Below are 18,221 nucleotides of genomic sequence, written 5' to 3'. Positions count from 1 at the left end.
AAAACATGTTGCATCATCGTTTCAAGCTGTATTACTTTACTTCTTATTTAGAGCTTATTTAAAAATACATCATTCAGCACAACTTATATATCTTTCTATACAAAAATAATTTGTGAAAGCAGCTCATATATCTAGCAAATATGCATTTTTTTATCCAACTGATATTGGGCACATCTTACCTTCAGCACGATACAAATTGGCTGAAGCTACGGCAAGCGCTGAAGCCCAGAAAGTGCCAAACGAAAAAGACAGTCGCAGACGCCCATGACTTAACAATTGAATGAGGTACCGGAATATTAACATTAATACAACAAAAACACAGATTTTGTGAGAATTCAAAAAAACATTCAAAACAATCAAATTTCAACTTTCTTACACATGTATTTTTTCCTACTACAGTGAACGTCCAAGCTACATAATTTTTTAACTTTTTTTCTTATAAACCTCATTCATGTCGAGCAACTCAGTATCTCACAACAAAATATTAATTAACAATATATATCATATAAGGAAACACATGTACAATATAACATGGTAAACTACATAAATAAACAGGTATGGAAAAAAATGTGGTGTAAGATTATTTTGTATTTTGTAAGGGAAAATACGACAGTTTGTAAGGGCATGGAGGTTGACAGGTATGAAAAGTGCACTTTTTAAAATGACCGCTTGAGAGCACTACCATGCTCGTAACATGAGCTGCCTTCTGCTTATGCAGCGTGTGTTTGGCGCAAATACTTGGAAGTGGGTTCCTCGTCAGCTCAGCACTTCAGCACCACAATGCTCCTGGATGCCGCATAAGAGAGACAGTGAGCCAATCTATCCCGGATTTGGACTTCCCTGCACCGGCTGTGTCTACCGTCCCGTCCCTGTTTTTGGTGCACGGGTGTTGGATGGTGGAGGGGCGGGTTGCTGTCCCGCATGGAGACGCCGCGAGCAGGCTAAAAAGGAGACAGCTGCGGGAGAAGCCGAACCGGAGGCATCTTCCGTTTTGACCCCGTCAGCCGGCCTTGCATGGAGGACACATCATGGCTACGTTTGTGTGCAGGGTGCAGTACTTAGATGATACGGATCCATTCAACAGCACTAACTTCCCGGAGCCCAGCAGACCTCCAGTGTACACATTCAGGGAAGATATTCCACTCATCAATCAAATCGCTGGAGTGCACAGACTGCTGAAAGCACCGCAGAAGGTAAGAAGTGTTGCCAGGCTTTGTGATGCTTCACCTGCTCCTTGAGATGAGCCCTTAGCAACAACTGCAACACAGAAGGGCCATTGAGCAAGTGCACTTTACTGATGAGGGATGCTGACACCATATTAAACCAAAGTGCCATTTACAATGACTTGATGATTATTGTGTAGCTACAGTGGCGTGGCAAGCATCTGTTCATGTTTACTTTAATCACATAAATCCCTCAGTTTGACCCAATTTCATTAATTGTAGTGCCGAGGAGCACCCATTGTCCTGTATTCACTATACTGTACTATACTTCAGTATAGGCTACAGAGTATGCACAAACCTGTCAACCTCCACGGCTCTTTGCCCTTACAAAATATTGTATTTTCCCTTACAAAATACAAAATAATCTTACACCATATTTTTTTCTCAAACGTGTTTATTCATGTAGTTTAACATGCTTATATTGTACATGTGTTTGGTTATATCATATATATTGTTAATTACCGGTAATATTTTGTTGTGAGATACTGAGTTGCTCGACATGAATGAGCTGTATTATAAAAAAAGTTCAAAAATGAAGTAGCTTGGACGTCCACTGTAGAAGGTAAAAATACATGCAAATATTAAGTACAAGAATATATTTTCTTATTCAAATGATGAATTATTTTTCTGCATTAAATTATTGTTGATAATATACTGCTTGAAGGGATAACCACAAACCTGTCCTTTTTAATTTTCTCCTTTTATACTTCCTTTTTTCCTAACTTCTTTATACAACATAATAATTCGTAATATAATGCATCAAAGCAAGTGAGCCGTTTGAGTGCCGGCTCTCTTTAATGAGTTGAGCCGAAAAAGCCGGTTCTCTGAAAAGAGACGTACTTCCTTTCACTACACAACTACCACATGAAATCCGAGGTGGCAGACGCATGCGCACAGTAGCATCTAACCGCTCGCTTAGTTTGCAAGGAAAAAAACCATATCGAGATAGAGGCTACCGTGGCGAACTCGTTTGACTTGATTGATTTGCCGTTTCGTGATAGTCGGTGTACCGGATGGTACCCATAATTGACAAATTTGCGTTTTTTTCCCTACAGATTTTCTTGTAAGTTGTACATGTCTTGAAATGCATAGTAAACGTACTTTGTACGGCAAAAACGTACAGGTTGACAGGTATGGAGCATGCATAGATTGTTTTCTGGAATGCATAGTGCTGGACGTAGATCAGTGCCGTTGCTAGCCATTTGGGTGTCCTAAGCAAAAATACTTCTTGGTGCCGCCCACCACCACCCAAAAAAAAAAGAATTTCTCAGTGCAATTTGTTTATTTACATAACACTGTCAACAAACACAATAATTAAATAGGTTATTTTATTTAGTTGTTTTTTTTATTAATAAGGTGAGGACGTTTGAATTTGTTGTCTTGGTAAAATGTTGTTCTAACATGCTTGGTCTGTGATTTGTGGTAATAATTTAGTGCTGTTAAAATCATATTTTACATAGACAACAAATGAATTCATACTCACCTTATCAATCCAAAACTTTCAATGACGGTCTGACACAGACAAGTGAAAGCACCTCTCCTGGTGATGTTTCAGTATCTGCCCAACACTATCATCCACTATGTGAGTTTGAAAGCTTTGTTAAAAAAAAAAAATGATAACCAAACTGTTTTTTTCTTTTCTTCTTTTCCCATTTTCTTGTGTTCTGGTGTTTTACTGTGTGATGAATACCACAATCAAACAATTTTTGTTCCCAGTGCTTTTTATTTATTTTTATTTTTATTCAAACACTTGTTTTGATATTAAAGGCTGTCGCATGAGATTAATCTAATAGGCCAGTGCGCCAGAGCAGTCGCATCCAATTGGCCAGTGCACCATATGAGCCGACAAAAAAAAAAAAAACGAACTAAGGAGAGTGCGCCCTTTAAAACTGCGCCAAATGGGTGTGGAAATAAGGTACAATCATTTTTTATTTGAGCTTCATCTCGTTTCTTCTTGTTTTTTCTTTTTTCTCCGCTCCAGACACTTGTTGCCGTTTCGAGGCCATGTTCCCACAGGTGTTCACCAAATTGCCAATGAGGCACTGGAAGGGGAAGGGGAAGGGGGGCACCATGAGACCGGAGATAGGCCCAGGCACAAAGCAGATTCACCCCTTTTCTGGGCAAATTTGGTTTATGCAGCTTTTGTATTGTTTAAACACATTAGCGCATATTATTAACACTTTGAACACTTTTTTTTCCACGACCCTGATTTCTTTTGGTGCCCTCCTGGGCACTTGATGCCCAATGCAGTGTGCGTTATGTGCGTTTGCGGGGCTACGGCCCTGACGTAGGTTTTGTATTAGGGTTGGGAAAATATTGCGAGCCATAGGCCATATAGGGGTTGAAAAATTTTACATGTAATATTTTATTTTACATTTGTTCATAGATGAATTCATTTCGTTAAATTGATTTTGAAACACTCTTGAGTTAAAGCAAAATAATTCAACTGAATTGAATTGTGTTTTTGTCATTGATAATAATGTAAAGAAACATTGTCGGCAACAATTTTAGAAATGGCACTGAAGGGTACACAGAATAAAAGGGAAAAATAAGAAAACCGACTGTAAAGATAAATAGACAAAAAACAGGTCGGAGTTTTTCAGGACTCAATTTGATAATATGCATTAAAAAACTGAAAAATCAAATAAGGCCGCTTCAGGTGCTTTTTTTCCTTACCTGAAATTTCGTGATGAATAAAATAAATACATGATAAAAAAAGGTGAAAATGAAGCCAGCCTTTTGAATGTTGGCCTTGCGCAGTGTAACAAGAAAGTGACACATGAAATGACACCGGGTTCAACAGGGGCATGAACACAATGACAATTGTAATATAACTTTCTTTGCCATTGCACATTTTATCATTTATAGTTTTGCAACTTTTGTTTAGCGGGCTGGATTAAAAAGCCTGACGGGGCCACATGTGGCACAATGTCTGTAGTTTGCCTAAGATGTTGTAAATGAAACTCACTCCAATTGCTAATCAATATTTATTATGATAAACATTCTTAGTTTTTTTTTTTAACATTTACAGTCAATCTATTTTTTTGACAAATTCAGTAAATGTTATCAAAAGGAGTTTTCCTTCCTTCCTCCCTTCCTTCCTCCCTTCCTTCCTTCCTTCCTTCCTTCCTTCCTTCCTTCCTTCCTTCCTTCCACCCTCCCTACTAAGCTACTTAAAAAAACAAGAAAGCAGATTAAATCATTTTACACGATTATACACCTTCAAATCCGGAATCAAAACTCACCTCTTCAGACTTGCCTGAACTTGACCATATGCCTCACACACTGCCCCTTTTAACTCTAATGTGTTATATTGCCTATTTATTACTTATTACTGTAATAACAGGCTGTTTAAAAAAATATGATGTATGATGTATGGACTGGCGGGCATGCGGACAGACGGATGGACATATGGACGAATGGACAGAACCATCGATAGACAGACAGACAGACAGACAGACAGACAGACAGACAGACAGACAGACAGACAGACAGATAGATAGATAGATAGATAGGCAGGCAGACATACAGGCAGACAGACAGACGGAGAGAGAGGTATAATCACCTGACTTCTTGACGTGGCTATTCATTCTGTTGTTATTCTGTCTCTACATTGATTCAAGGGATGTTTTTAGTTTGCAATTAGGAGGAGGCATTGAGTTTATTAGTACAGTACTTGCAGACCATTTCTAGAGAATGGGCTGGTGTGAAGTTGAAAGTTTGTTTTTATTGCATAGATGGCCCTCCATGTATATTAGAGATAGTCTGCAATTGTGAAACCATGCAGCCATGTTCTATACCTCACATTTCCAGGAATATTCAGTTTCGTTTAGATAAAAATCTCAGCAGAACTGCTTAACTCCAGATCCCTAACCCTAAAAAATGCCAAATGATCATATTAATCTAGATTATACTAGAGTAACAACAGAAGTAGTGCAAAACTAATCTAGGTCAAATATATTAATGTTTTAAAAGTATTTTTTTTAATTTTTCCTACGCTCCTTCATTGGCACTCAAAACGTCCTGCCATGTGCTAGAGACAGTGCCTCACACACTGCATTTATCGTAAATGGCTATTGGTTTGTTCCATCAATCGATCATCAATCATCTAAATGCTTTCCTCCTCCTCTCTTTCGGTCCTTCGCAGCGAGTGACTTGATGACCTTGAGTGGTTTGCAAAGCGTGTCCAACTAAGGGGAAAACATTGCTCAGTCTTAGCGCATGGACTCTCACTTCTCACCAATTTCAATCTGGACTCGATGTTTTTCTACATTTTCTTCCCACTACAAATTATAGAGTTCCCAAAAAGAGAAGTTATGAGAAACGTTGTAAAATACAGGTTCCTCCTCAGTGCATGTCAAAGGACCTTCAAACACTTGTACACATTGTTACGCACATTTGTGGTTGTGTCAGTGCCAGAGTTTTTTTAAGCTACGGAATCCCACAATCAAATATTATGCGTATTGTTGTAGTTTGTTTTGAAAATGCAGTTTTGCAAAAAAAAAAAGGATGGAAAGTTGAGCATTGTGCAGCTGAAGTGTTTTAAAAGTGCATTTTTGAAAGATGCAGTGGATGGAGATAGCAGATTTGATTGCAAATTGCATAGTGTTTATTTTTAGTCTCACTGCCTGCCTGGTCAGTGGACCACAGTTCGGTGGTTGAAGGGAGAGGCTAAAGTTCCGCGTGAGCGCACACAACTTGGACCTTCTGGACTTGGTCACAACACAGGGCCACAGTGGGTTCAAATCCCGGACAGCTGAAGGAGACCTTCACGCTCCCATAACACACTCTCATAACATTGATCTTGGGTTATTTACATTCAATCTCACGCAAAAACATCTTTTCTTAGAGGCCCAATGTGTTATAATTGACCACTAGATGGCCTTGTTCTGTCTTGGTGCGAACACAAGTGCCACGTAGCAAAGTGTGGCGGGATCCTGCCAGACAAACATTACGGCAACCCAAGTAGGGATTCCACTATGTTAAAGAAATACTAATTTATCAACCGCCATTCTTTTTTTGATAAAAAATCACATTAGTAGTATTTTTGCCTAGTATTCAAATCAGTGTTTTTTTAACTGGTTAAACGTTTTTTGTACCACTAAATATTACACATTGTCACTTTAAGGAAAAGTTAAATAGAAGTGGAGGTAAAATCGGGCCTAAAAAACCCAGCCCAGCCAGATGTTACCTGCGGGTATTAAGGCCCAGGCCGGGCCGAAAAATCAACTTGATTTGAGCGAATTTGCATAATTTATGTGTGAGCAATGGGGAATGGTGATTTTGGCCAAATAAGCTCCGCCCCCTCTTCCCTCAAAGCAGTTGCTGTGCGCAAGCTCGGAAATAGGAATGATTATTTTTGCCGCAAGCCCCCCTAGTGCTCGGCTAAATAAAAAAAAAGAAACATACCAATGTGAAAAATGGAAATCAAAACCAACCAACATAGCATCGCGTTTTTGCCGTAAGAAGCAGTGGTGCTCATTCATGAACGAAGTGATAGCACTATCTAGTGGTGGCAAACAATACTGAACTTTTCATTCAGGGGGACATTCGTGCTTGGTGAACCTGTCGGGTGGTATCAAAATTTCTCCCATTTTTAGTGTCTTCTTAATGGGACGTTTCATGTGACTGTCACTCAGGTTTATGTTGCAAGTTAGTCACCCGGCATAAAAAGTGTCAGCCCAACTTTGTTGTGTACGTCTGCATGTGTTAGTCTGTAATTTGCAGTCTGGAGAGACGCTCTCATCTGTGTTTGTTCGGCTTAACCCTCCTCGCTGGTTTTACTTCCCTCTGCCTCTTTGGGTCAGCTACTTTTTACTGTGGGGCAGGAGCAGCAACCATCATACGATGGTCACCATCGCCGCGAATCTTAGGCGCTGCGATCGACCGGTGGAAACAAAGCCCCAGTTTATCAAACGGAGAAAGACGAGAGATAAGAGACACCGCACCGCCGAGCTGCTCTCTAATTTGTCATTTTAAGTGATGACAGGCGCTGATAAGAGTCCTCACTTGACATCGGCAGGAACTTCCAATACAAAATAGTTTACATGGAGCACACATGATAAGTGTACCTAGAGGCCAGACGGTACATTGGTGACAGGAATAGGTCAATGACATAATTCAGTGGAGAGGGAGCAAATCAGGAGATGGAGGGTCTGCTGGTGGATGAAGAGACAGATAGAAAACATTTGGAAATGTCATTACTTACATGATGGAGAGAGCAGACACTCCACTTGAATGTGCTTTAGTATTCAAGCATGAAGTTGTGGTCTGACTGCTATACGTTCATGTTCTATGTTATTTTTTCAAATACAAATGTTTGCTTTGATTGTGTGAACTCGTTCTCAGCCATTGACGGATATAGACATCTAATATTGTTTTGACTGGGCTTTCTCGGAATGACAGTTCAAGGCACTTAAAGCACTATTTGTAAAAAAACTACTGACATAATTTGAATTGTATCCTAAATATCCGAGCGCACAATAGTCATATTTAATATTTCTTTCTTTCTTCTCTAGCCGGATGACTGCGCACTTCAACTGTCTCACAATGGAAGCTATCTGGACTTGGAGTCGACGTTGGCAGAGCAAAAAGATGAACTGGAGGGATTTCAAGAGGAAGGAGGGTAAGATCATGTTCTTTGTCTGTGTGCTTTCCCTCTTATTTCGATGCTTATAATGTGGCCACTGTCACGGTATTGCACAGTTTCTTCAAATGTGTGTCCTTCTCATTGACAGGGTTTGTAGGGGTGCTTGAAATCTGGGAAAATGCTTAAATTTTAATGTGCTTTTATGTCAGGAAGCTACTTGACGGTTTTGGTGAAGTGCTTGAAAACGCTTGACATTTTTGCCATGTTTTCGGCAGTCCGACTCGACTTACAACACATTAAACTGAGAAAAAATTAAAAAAAATATAAAATGATGAAGTCGGCTTGAAAATGACTCTGACAAGGCAGATGCAATTGCAGTTTATCATGTAAAGTATCATCGCCCGCTAGAAGTGCACTAGGACAGGTGATTCAGAACTTAATGCCGTCATCGAGTGTTGTCTGATGTGAAAATAGCAGGAAAGTTTGATACGACATAAACCAAACAGAGAGAGCAGCAAACACTCATAAAACTGAGCACATAAACTCAGTTTCATATTCATGCCCATTCAGCTGCTGGTTTAAAGTTTGACTTACGATTTGTTTCTTTTTCCTGTGGGCAGCGCTCGGTCACCTCAAATAGCAGTGCTGTAGATTGATGCACACCAAATTTCCTCTTTTAATGGTACTGGGGAAACTGGAAAATTAGCCCTGAAAGTACTTAAAAAGGTCTTAAATTTGGCCATGAAAAAGGTGTACGCACCCTCCATTGTGCTCATCTCATGACAGTGATCTTGCTATTTTTGCTGCTCAATGTCTGTTTACAAAGTTTCCGCAAAATGATTAATTAAGCCCCATTTTTGGCAGGGGTTTATAAAAAGGATTCTTAGACTAGTTCGCGAGTTACGGAAAGTAAATAATCCGTTTAAAGTAAGAATTTTGCTGTTTTGGGGGTTTTGTAGGCCACTTAAACGCACACGGAAATCAGAGTACAGTATGCTTTTATTTGGACTGCTTATTGTCCAAGGTTGGGTAACTCCTTTCATAATTATTCATGGAAACCCATCTGGCTTATCTAATGCCTTATCCACATGCTAATTTCTCTGGCTACATTTTCTTCCTCGTTGACCCGTATTCAACTTTGGTCTAGTCAATCGCCTGGTTGTCAGTGCACCCCTGCAGGTGGTGTGTCTTGGGGAAGGACAGCCTGGCAGTGGCCATCCCTCTCCAGGAGGAGTTTTTTTTTAGTAGGGGCTTACAGAAACGAATTGCTATACTTTCACGGCCATAAAAGGAGAAGACTCTGTTAAGTGCAGGCGTTAGCGATATGACAAAAATTGTTATCACGACAAAAGAGTAGATATCAGATATTATTATTAATGCAATGTGTTTAATGGACTTCTGTTTCAAAGATCTCATAAACTAATGGTTTTTCATAATTTCTGTATTGCCTTAATGCTAATAGTCCTCACCAAATGTCAATATCAGTTATTAGCACATTTTCATGTTTAAAATCTCTAAAATATGTTGTGTCCCAGTGTGAAATCATTAGAAGACAACAAGAGAAAGTACCACTCTACTTTATTCAATGTTTTATTATGGTTTACTGATGAGGAAAAGCATGACAATTCCCCCCTGTTACCCTTAATTACAGTGGGAACCAATATTTTTTTTGTAATTTTGATAATATGGTTAATAAAAATGTCAAACATAGTTCACAGTATTCAATGTGTACTAGCTTGTTTTTCATCACATTACTGCCGTCCTGTTACTGCTATGGATTGTACATTAGTACATTATGCCTTGAAACAGAACATGGCTTCATTCAGTATATTGCTTTTTTATGAATACTTTCCTAAAATATCCTTGCAGGGTGAAATTAGAGACATTGTAGGCTCTTGGAAAATGCAAATATTACTGTAACTGTGCATTTAAAAGTGTTACCAATAGGAATGACATTGTTCCATAACAGGGTGGACATTTAGCCTTTGTCATGTGTGAAGTAATTGTTCAAAAAATTATGTTACAGTCTTATATCCTGAGCTCGACCAAAAACATTTCTCTTATTGTTTGAAAGTTTCTCTTTCAGATGTTGAAAACAATGAATATTTTACATTTTTTATTGAATGTTACCATGCTGAAATGGCACTGTATAGTAAGAATGAACCATGTATAAATAGTGTAGGGCTTCTCTAAAGGGTAAAATAAAAACAAGACAATTAAATGTTTGCAGGACCCCCACGAGTCCACATCCAATAAAATGCTTGGCCGTAGGTCAGCGGTGATGTCATTGCTAGCACTTAGAGTTTTAGACACGTTTCTTGAATAATTGCCCTCATCAGGACTCCGTTACCTCAGAGCTCTCATTAGAACTGACTCCAGCACACGACGTCTAATAACTTTTTGTCTTAGCATACTTTTGAAACCTGGAGGAAGAAGAAAAAAGTCAAAATTGTATTTATGTTTTTCATACACTTTTTGAAGCCAGGTTCTTTATGGACTCCATATGTTTCGTACACCGCGGATTGTGTTGACGCATTGACTCGTATAGAGGATCAAAACTCTGAGTTTGGCATGTGCCTCTTCTGGTCAGCCGAACCGCAAACACGCACAGGATTTATTTATCTAACGCGGAATTCGCATGCTGCTCTCCAGACGACCGTCTTCAAGTGAAATGCTCGGGCGCTTAGCTTAGCTGGTGAGAACCGCGAACTTGAAGTGGTCCGAGTCTTGCCAGCTGGCACGAGCTGGCATGGATTTGTGTCATTAAACCGGTGCTGTGTCGTCTGAGCGGGCTAGGGGGGGCCGGGAAAGGGGATTGCAATGAAGGTGGCCAGCCAATTATCTGGTAAAAATAGGGCAGTAGACCTCCTGGCTTTTTATGGCAATGATTCGTACAAGAGTACACCAACAACACCGCCCCTGCGTGCTTTGGTTCTGTTGTTGATTTGATGACTATTACAGCTGATGAGGCCTTTCAGTTTTACGAGTCTCGTATACAAAAAAAACGTCTCTAAAGTACTTAAAATGTTAATCGCTGTTTTTTCTGTGCGAGTTATACACAATGAAGGGACTTTGTGCATTATTTAGTGCCTCCTAGTGGTAAAGATAACAATATTGATTTGATCATAAGCGGGGTTGAGAGGGTTACTTTAAAAATGTAACCAGTTACAGTCACTTATTACCTGTTGAAAAATGGAATCAGTAACGGTATCCGAATACAATAACGAATGTAACTTGATTACTTTCGATTACTTTTGGATTACACCTATACCACATGTGCTCATAAAAGATAAAATAAATATGAATTATATTACTAAATTTTGTGGAATATTTATGAACAATGTAACCTTGAGAAAGAAATAGAGTTTAACGAGATCAGGTTGCTTGTCAGCCAAATAAAAAGTGCGCACATTTTAACCCCATATTATAGTCTATTGAGGAAAAATAAAATGTTACATTTTGCATAGTGGATAAAATATGCTCTGTTTTAGTTTAAATTAAGAGCACATCAAGAACCCAGTATTGGTTTAAACACATGAAGTGTTCACTTTCAAATTTCCAACACTCTGGGACTTCATTTCTCCCATTTCCCTAGTCTCAGTAATTGAAATTATGATAGACAAAATTAATGTATGAATGCATTATGTATATGTAAATGAAAAGCACACGTGAATGAGTGCATGAAGTTTTGCGGCGACGTCTTTGGTCATGCAGTCATGTTCTGTAGTCAGGCACAGTGGGCAGCTCCGTGTGTGGAGGCGGGGTAAAGTCCTGAGTGTGCTGCGTGTGTGGAATCTGAATGGGACCGCCAAGAGAGATGCAGTAACGAATGAACATGGCAAATATAAACAATGCAAATGAGAACGGGCAAAAAAAATAAATGTAGTGAAAACTAACTTCAATATTGTCCCCTGTAGTGTGCAACATACCAATGCTTGTAAATAAAGTTGTAATCCTGCAAAGTAGTTCTTATTTTTACAAAATATACCTGTAATTTGATGACGCCTTTTTTATGTAACTATAACGTAATACAATTCAATTTTTTTGTATCCTGATTACGTAACACTGTTACATGTATTTATTCCTCAAGCCTAATAACAAGCATAAATACATGAATACGTTTACCATCGAGCTGACAGTTCTGATCCCACATGGCCTGGATGAACAGACTGAGGGTTAGATTGTTCTTAAAAGCTATCAACACACTTAAACCTCAGTTTTGGAACACATTTTAGGTGCAATATCTCGGTTGTAGGTGCAATACTACGGTTTTACGAGCAAAATCTCTGTTTAAAGTGCAATATTCGGTTGTGAATAGGTTTTTTATTCTATGAAATGAAATGATCTGCATTTATATAGCGCTTTTCAAGTCAATGACTTCCCAAAGCGCTTTACAATATGCTCCACATTTCCCAATAGCGGCCTTGCAGCAATGTAAGGCGCTAACCTGCTTATTGGGGGTATTAGGGGTTCAGTGTCTTACCCAAGGACACTTCGACATGTAACACGGACGGGCCGGGATTCGAACTGGGATCCCTTGATCCCAAGACGAGCACTCTACCTCCTGAGCTAAAAGTGAATAGTTTATATTAAAGCTGGATACATAATATTTTTCTATTTATTCATACTTTATACTTTGCTAGTTGGAGTGCAATCCTAATTTCAAATTTGCAACATAATGACAATAAAGGTGATTGATTCTGATTAAATCTCTCTCTCTCTCTCTCTCTCTCTCTCTCTCTCTCTCTCTCTCTCTCTCTCTCTCAGTGTACAATATCAAATATCCTCAAAGAAGCATTGCTAGGGGTAGGGAATACTTGGCCCCAAAAAAATATTTGCCAAGAAAAGGTTGACAAACACTGTGTGTCGCACAATTGCACGAGAAAACAAAGGTAACTAGCATACTTTTTTTTTTTTTTAAACTCTGTCTTTTTCAGTTTTCCATTAAATGTAATTGTAATTGATATTAATCACAGGTTACATTCCAGGGTTGCCTATGTCATACCTCGGGTGTTCACAATCAGATTAGAGTCCGCTCTTCGTGACTGAGCCAGGACATATCTATATCACAAGAGCTTATGGGCTGTAATCACTTCCACACCGGTGCTCGGAGCTCAGCTGCAGGAGAGCAAGTCTCGTAAATCCTGCAGCCCATCACAACGCAGCGCCACTTTGAGTTATAAATGGAGCGTATAGGCCAAGCATGCGCTCAGACACATGTGCACAGCTTAAGGTAGTCAGTGTGGCATTTAAGGGATCTTGGTCTGATGGTTTAATTGAGCCCCCATAGTATTATTGTTTGAATTGAATTGTCTTCATTCTCATTGACATCAACGTTGCGAAACATCATATGCAACAAGATTGAACATGGCACTGCAGGGTAAACATGTAACAAAGACTTTAAAGGGAAAGGAAAGTTAAATGACTATCAGTATAGAAAGAAGTAGGCAGAAAAAAATAGTAAGGTCAAGTCATGTTTATTTGATTAGCTCTTAATCACAAAGAGTCTGAAAGGGCTGCACAGACCACAGATGCCCAGAAGATAACTGGGACGGGCTCCAGCACCCCCGCGACCCTACTCAGGATAAGCGGTGCAGATAATGGATGGATGGATGTCTTTATTTTCATTGGTATCAATATCCTTAGTCAACATTCTAACACAGGCACATTAGTTCTGCCTATTGGTTCCTATAAATATTTCTACATCTTCCCTTTGAGTGAGATACCCACATTAATTTTAACAACATCATTAATAACATCAACAACTGCGTCAAATTATTACAAGTTCATTCTCACTGGTCTTCTGATTATGCACCTTGTTCAAATCAAATTAGTGGTCCCCGAAATGACCCTAATGTTTGAGAGGTCTAGCACAAAAGATCATAAACGGGGAGGAAGAAAGAAAATGTGTTACAATTGCACCCGGTCTTCCCAACAGTACTGATTTTATAATTTGATTTAATTGATTTCTCTTTATTGTCATTGATATCAACGTTGTAAAATATTTTATGCAATCAGATTGTAAATAGCACTCCTGGGTAAATAAAGACTTTAAAGAGAAAGAAAAGATAAAGACAATCAGGATAAAAGAAGGCAGATATTTTTTTTTAATTTACAACGTAGTGCTTAAAGACTGGCCCAAGTTATAATAATAGTGGAATGTTCCGAATAATGAAGAACAGTGCATCTGCAAAAACGGCTATTTTTTAATATCGATGAATTAGTCTATTATTTCACAGTTGTAATACAGTGTATTTCTATGTTTGAGAAACGTTCACAGACTTTTGGAGCTACTAAGCACTCTACTGATGTCTACGTGTAAAAGAAGAATTAAGGTACCATGTGTGGGAATATTGGTAGGAACTAATAGGTGGAACTAATGTGCCTGTGTTAAAAGTTGAGGGTCCCAACCTACAAGCTTTCAAAGAGAAAGATCAACAAATGAAGGAGAATCAAGTATCCTGTTTCAACAAAAGACAAAACGCACAGTAGAGACAGGGGCTACGCACAAGACAGTGAGTCTGGGTGAAGAACACAGCCCAACCTGGGGTCAGGACAGGCCCAGCCCGGTCACCAAGGTTCCGCATCATTGAGATGCCCACAGGAAGTCTTAGAAGAAATCGATCCCATGTTAGGGTCATTTCAGGGACTCCTAATTTGACTCGATCAAGGCGCATAATCAGAAGACCAGTAAGAATGGACCTGATATAACTTTTTTTGTTTAAGAAGCAGTTATTGATGTTATTATGTATATTGTTCAACCAAATTTGGGAAACTAACTCAAAGTAGGAGATGTAGAAATCCTAGTAAGAAACAACTTAGGACATTACAGGTAATGCCCATTCCCAGAGACAGTATGTTGTGAGATGCCGATCAGATTGGATGTACAATAAAGCAGCATTAAAACATACCCTCTTCTCTCCCGAGTGTTAGTCATACAGACAATATACAGGACATTGTTAAACCATGAATACAAATTTTAAAGGTCTAGCAAAGAAAATAATAAAATGGGGAAGGAGAAAGCAACCTGTGTTACATCTGTACCAGGTCTCCCCTATATTTCTTCAGCTTGTATGACTTTTGAGGCAGGACACATGGTGGAAAAAAAACTAAGAGACCTTCATCATACATATGGACAACATGTTGAACTAGTGGTTAGTCCGTGGTTGTGGGGTTAGTCTGGCTTCCTCCCACATTCACCCCAAACATTTTAAGTTTAATAAAACTCCAAGCTCAAAGCAATGAAGGTACATGCTAGCACGCCATGACTCAACCACATCATGTAAAAGGCGGCATGTTTGGTTTCCGTTCTTGAACAATTGAGTGTTTGGGATATTTTGGGACATTTTTCATGAGTCAGGCATATTAAAATCTCCATTTCACCTGAGAAGTTTCTTGTCATGTTTTCCCTGCTCTGCTTTCAATATTTTTAACTCTCTCTTGACCCACTTGGACTCAAGGGCGCATTGGATTTCATTTGGAAGGGGAAGAATGCAATTTCGCTTGTGAAACTTAAACATCAATGGAGGAAATAAAATAGCACTTGGCTTGGTTGGATTCAGAGCTGTTTAAAAGATTCATTAACAGAGTGGTGGAGTGTAATCGTTGTTTGTTTTCATGATAGAGTTTACATGTTAACAGTGTTCGGCGCTATACTGAAAAATAGTAATTGTTACAGATACTCGTTACTCTAATTCAAAGGTAACTCAGTTACTGTCATCAAAAATTAGTCTAGATACAAATTACCGTATACACCGTATTTTCTGGACTATAAATCTCTCCCGAGTATATGTCACACCAGCCAAAAAACGCATAGTTAAGAAGGAAAAAAACATAAGTCACATTTGGAGTATAATACACATTTTGTGGGAATTGTATACGATCAAGTCCAACACCAAATACATAACTCATCTTGAAAGGCAATTTAAAATAAAAATAAAATAGAGAACACAGTATACTAGTTTTAAACGTACATGCATATCTTAAAACACGCTTATCTAAAAACACGTAACGACGTGACATATTAAGAGTTATTCAGATAAGTTTATCACAAAAATCATGCTTACCAAACTATCAGCTTCACTCCAAATGAATTAATCCAATCAAATCTTCATCCCCAGTGTCAGTTTTACCGGTAAACAACTCCTCCAACTCTAGAGGTCCACAATAGGCTGATTCCTCCTTCCACTTCGAAAATGTCCATCCACAACAGGGCAAGGTAGAAATGATCAACACAGGCCTACAAAGGCTAGTCTAGTCTAGTCTAGTCTAGTCTAGTCTAGTCTAGTCTAGTCTAGTCTAGTCTAGTCTAGTCTAGTATAGTATAGTATAGTATAGATGTATAATACATTTCTTATTCATGCATAACTTCAAATTATTATTGGTAGTATATCGGTTAAAGCAACAACAAAATCTTGAGAGCCCCTTGGGAGCTTAACTGAAAAAGCCAGTTTTCTAAAAAGAACCAGAGTCTCCATCCCTAATAGGTTGCCCGTTACAATCACATAACTGTTAACTTACGTTTTTTTGGATCATTTCATTCCAACACTGATGGTCAACGACATTGATAACTGTCTTTAAATTGTAGATCCCTGGTGAGTAATTTGCAAGCATGTCATGTTGGTGTAATAGGGCCAGTGCAACTTGATTCTTGTTTGTGCAAACTCGACTTTAATAAACCCTGCTTGTTGTATTTAATGTTTACCAAATGAGTCATGCAATAAATCTAACCATAAATCTTGACGTTTCTTTTCCCCGACAGATTTATAATAAAACCAATAATGATTTTTTTTTTCCGAGAACGGTGAACTCTGAGAATCAACAATTATATTTAATTGAGCCTTGGCATTGTGTTAGTAGCCATCACCTGAGTACATATTAAAAAATGTTGGATCAAAAAAGAAATAAAATTTGATGAGGGACCACATAAAGTTCATCACTTTGGTCTTCACCTCAACATGCTGTGATCTTTGTCGGAGTGCCCGTTTTTCAATTTTAATTGAACAAGGGGTGGGCCTTTCTTATAGTTTGTCCGTGTTTGTTTGATTTGATAATGAGCGCGTGGGGTCTGCGGAGCCTCAGATGCTGCGAAGGGATACGGTTGCAGCGAAACCGACGGAAAGCAGAAGCCCTGCTTGCCCTTTTCGCTGCAAGTTCCCGTTTGCCATGTCATCTCTCCAGATGTTGCTCCTGTCTCACATCAGCCTGTTGCAGGCTATTATACGCCCCTTACCAGTGTTTAGAGTAAGTAAGGGAACGCGTACCTGGAATGCAATTCTTGGTAACGAGCAGTGTTGTGCACGTTACTTTAAGGAAGTAATGAGTTATAGATACGGACGCTCCCCTGCTTACGAACATACGAGTTATGAAAAACGGTAAAAACAAACATTTTTGGGGGGATGTCGAAAAATATCCAGACATTGCTGTAAGTTATATTTTGTATTGTGCACCTTTTTCCGAGTACAGGACATTACTGTAGTGCTTCTTTCCGCCGTTACCAGCGTGTGGCGCACTGAGAGGTCACCCAGCATCCACCCTGAAAAAGAAATCTGCTTTCTCTTCCTAGTTCGTGTGTAAACATACTGTACTGTATCTCCAGCGCGCTAAGAACCTTGACATTTTTATTGTTTGATATCTCATGCATCCATTCAAAATGGTTGGTGTGAAGTGTAAAGAAGAGGCGATCCGTTTCTTTAGAAACGAATGTGGAATAAGAAAGCTGGATGCAGTTGAGAAAATGGTTGGAACGCTTTTTTTCGGCCACTTTCTACCACAGCTCTTGAAGCCCAGCTTCCAAAAGTAAGTTAAACATAACTTTATTTATCTTTAAAGAGCATATTATTTTATGAAATGTTTATTTTTCCGTATAAAACAATACAAGTTACTTATACAAACCTTAAACATACTTACATAAACCTTAAACATACAAAATATACCACTGAAGCAACTTACAAACTAATTCAACTTACGAACGATCGTCCGGAACGTATCTCGTTCGTAGGTAGGGCAGCATCTGTACTCACTACTTCTTCCAAAAAGTACTTGGGTTAGTAACCAATTTAGTCTACAGTCAAAGTAACTAGTTACCAGGGAAAGTAGCTAGTTCCGTCACTTTAGAAAAAAAGTTCTCGTATGTCAAAGAATTTGAAATTTTTTGAGCAAAAGAACAGACTGGTATCTTTCTCTTTGATCTTTTTTGTGTTATGGAACATTGTAATACCAGATGGTGACGGTGCTGTAGCAGAGTCAGATCAGGAGGTTTATCTTGTTCCCGGTAACCATCGAAACTAGTAGTATGTGTTTCGTTTGGGAGAGCAAGTCCCTACCCTAAAAACGTCTTCGAAAGGGATGAGCGCTGTATTTGCCCCAGACACACCTCAGAAACTGGTGCCCCGACGACCCTAGTGAAT

The 18,221-nt window shown here is 38.9% G+C and overlaps 1 protein-coding gene across 4 annotated transcripts in view; it reads left to right on the top strand.

Annotated features, from left to right (window-relative positions):
* The first annotated feature begins 760 nt into the window (after positions 1-760).
* fhod3b (formin homology 2 domain containing 3b) overlaps positions 761-18,221 on the top strand; it is a 167,018-nt gene continuing 149,557 nt past the window's right edge. For all 4 annotated transcript variants that reach the window (XM_088326107.1, XM_088326106.1, XM_088326108.1 and 1 more), the window contains exons 1-2: positions 761-1,193; positions 7,742-7,848. In XM_088326107.1, the coding sequence (XP_088182233.1) occupies positions 1,029-1,193; positions 7,742-7,848 (272 nt within the window). In that variant the 5' untranslated portion in view covers positions 761-1,028. The remainder of the gene's footprint in view (positions 1,194-7,741; positions 7,849-18,221) is intronic.

Source organism: Urocampus carinirostris, chromosome 2 (genome assembly GCF_059441175.1).
Source record: "Urocampus carinirostris isolate Australia breed hairy pipefish chromosome 2, RoL_Ucar_1.0, whole genome shotgun sequence".
Lineage (NCBI taxonomy): Eukaryota > Metazoa > Chordata > Actinopteri > Syngnathiformes > Syngnathidae > Urocampus > Urocampus carinirostris.
This window is presented reverse-complemented; position numbering and strand designations above follow the sequence as displayed.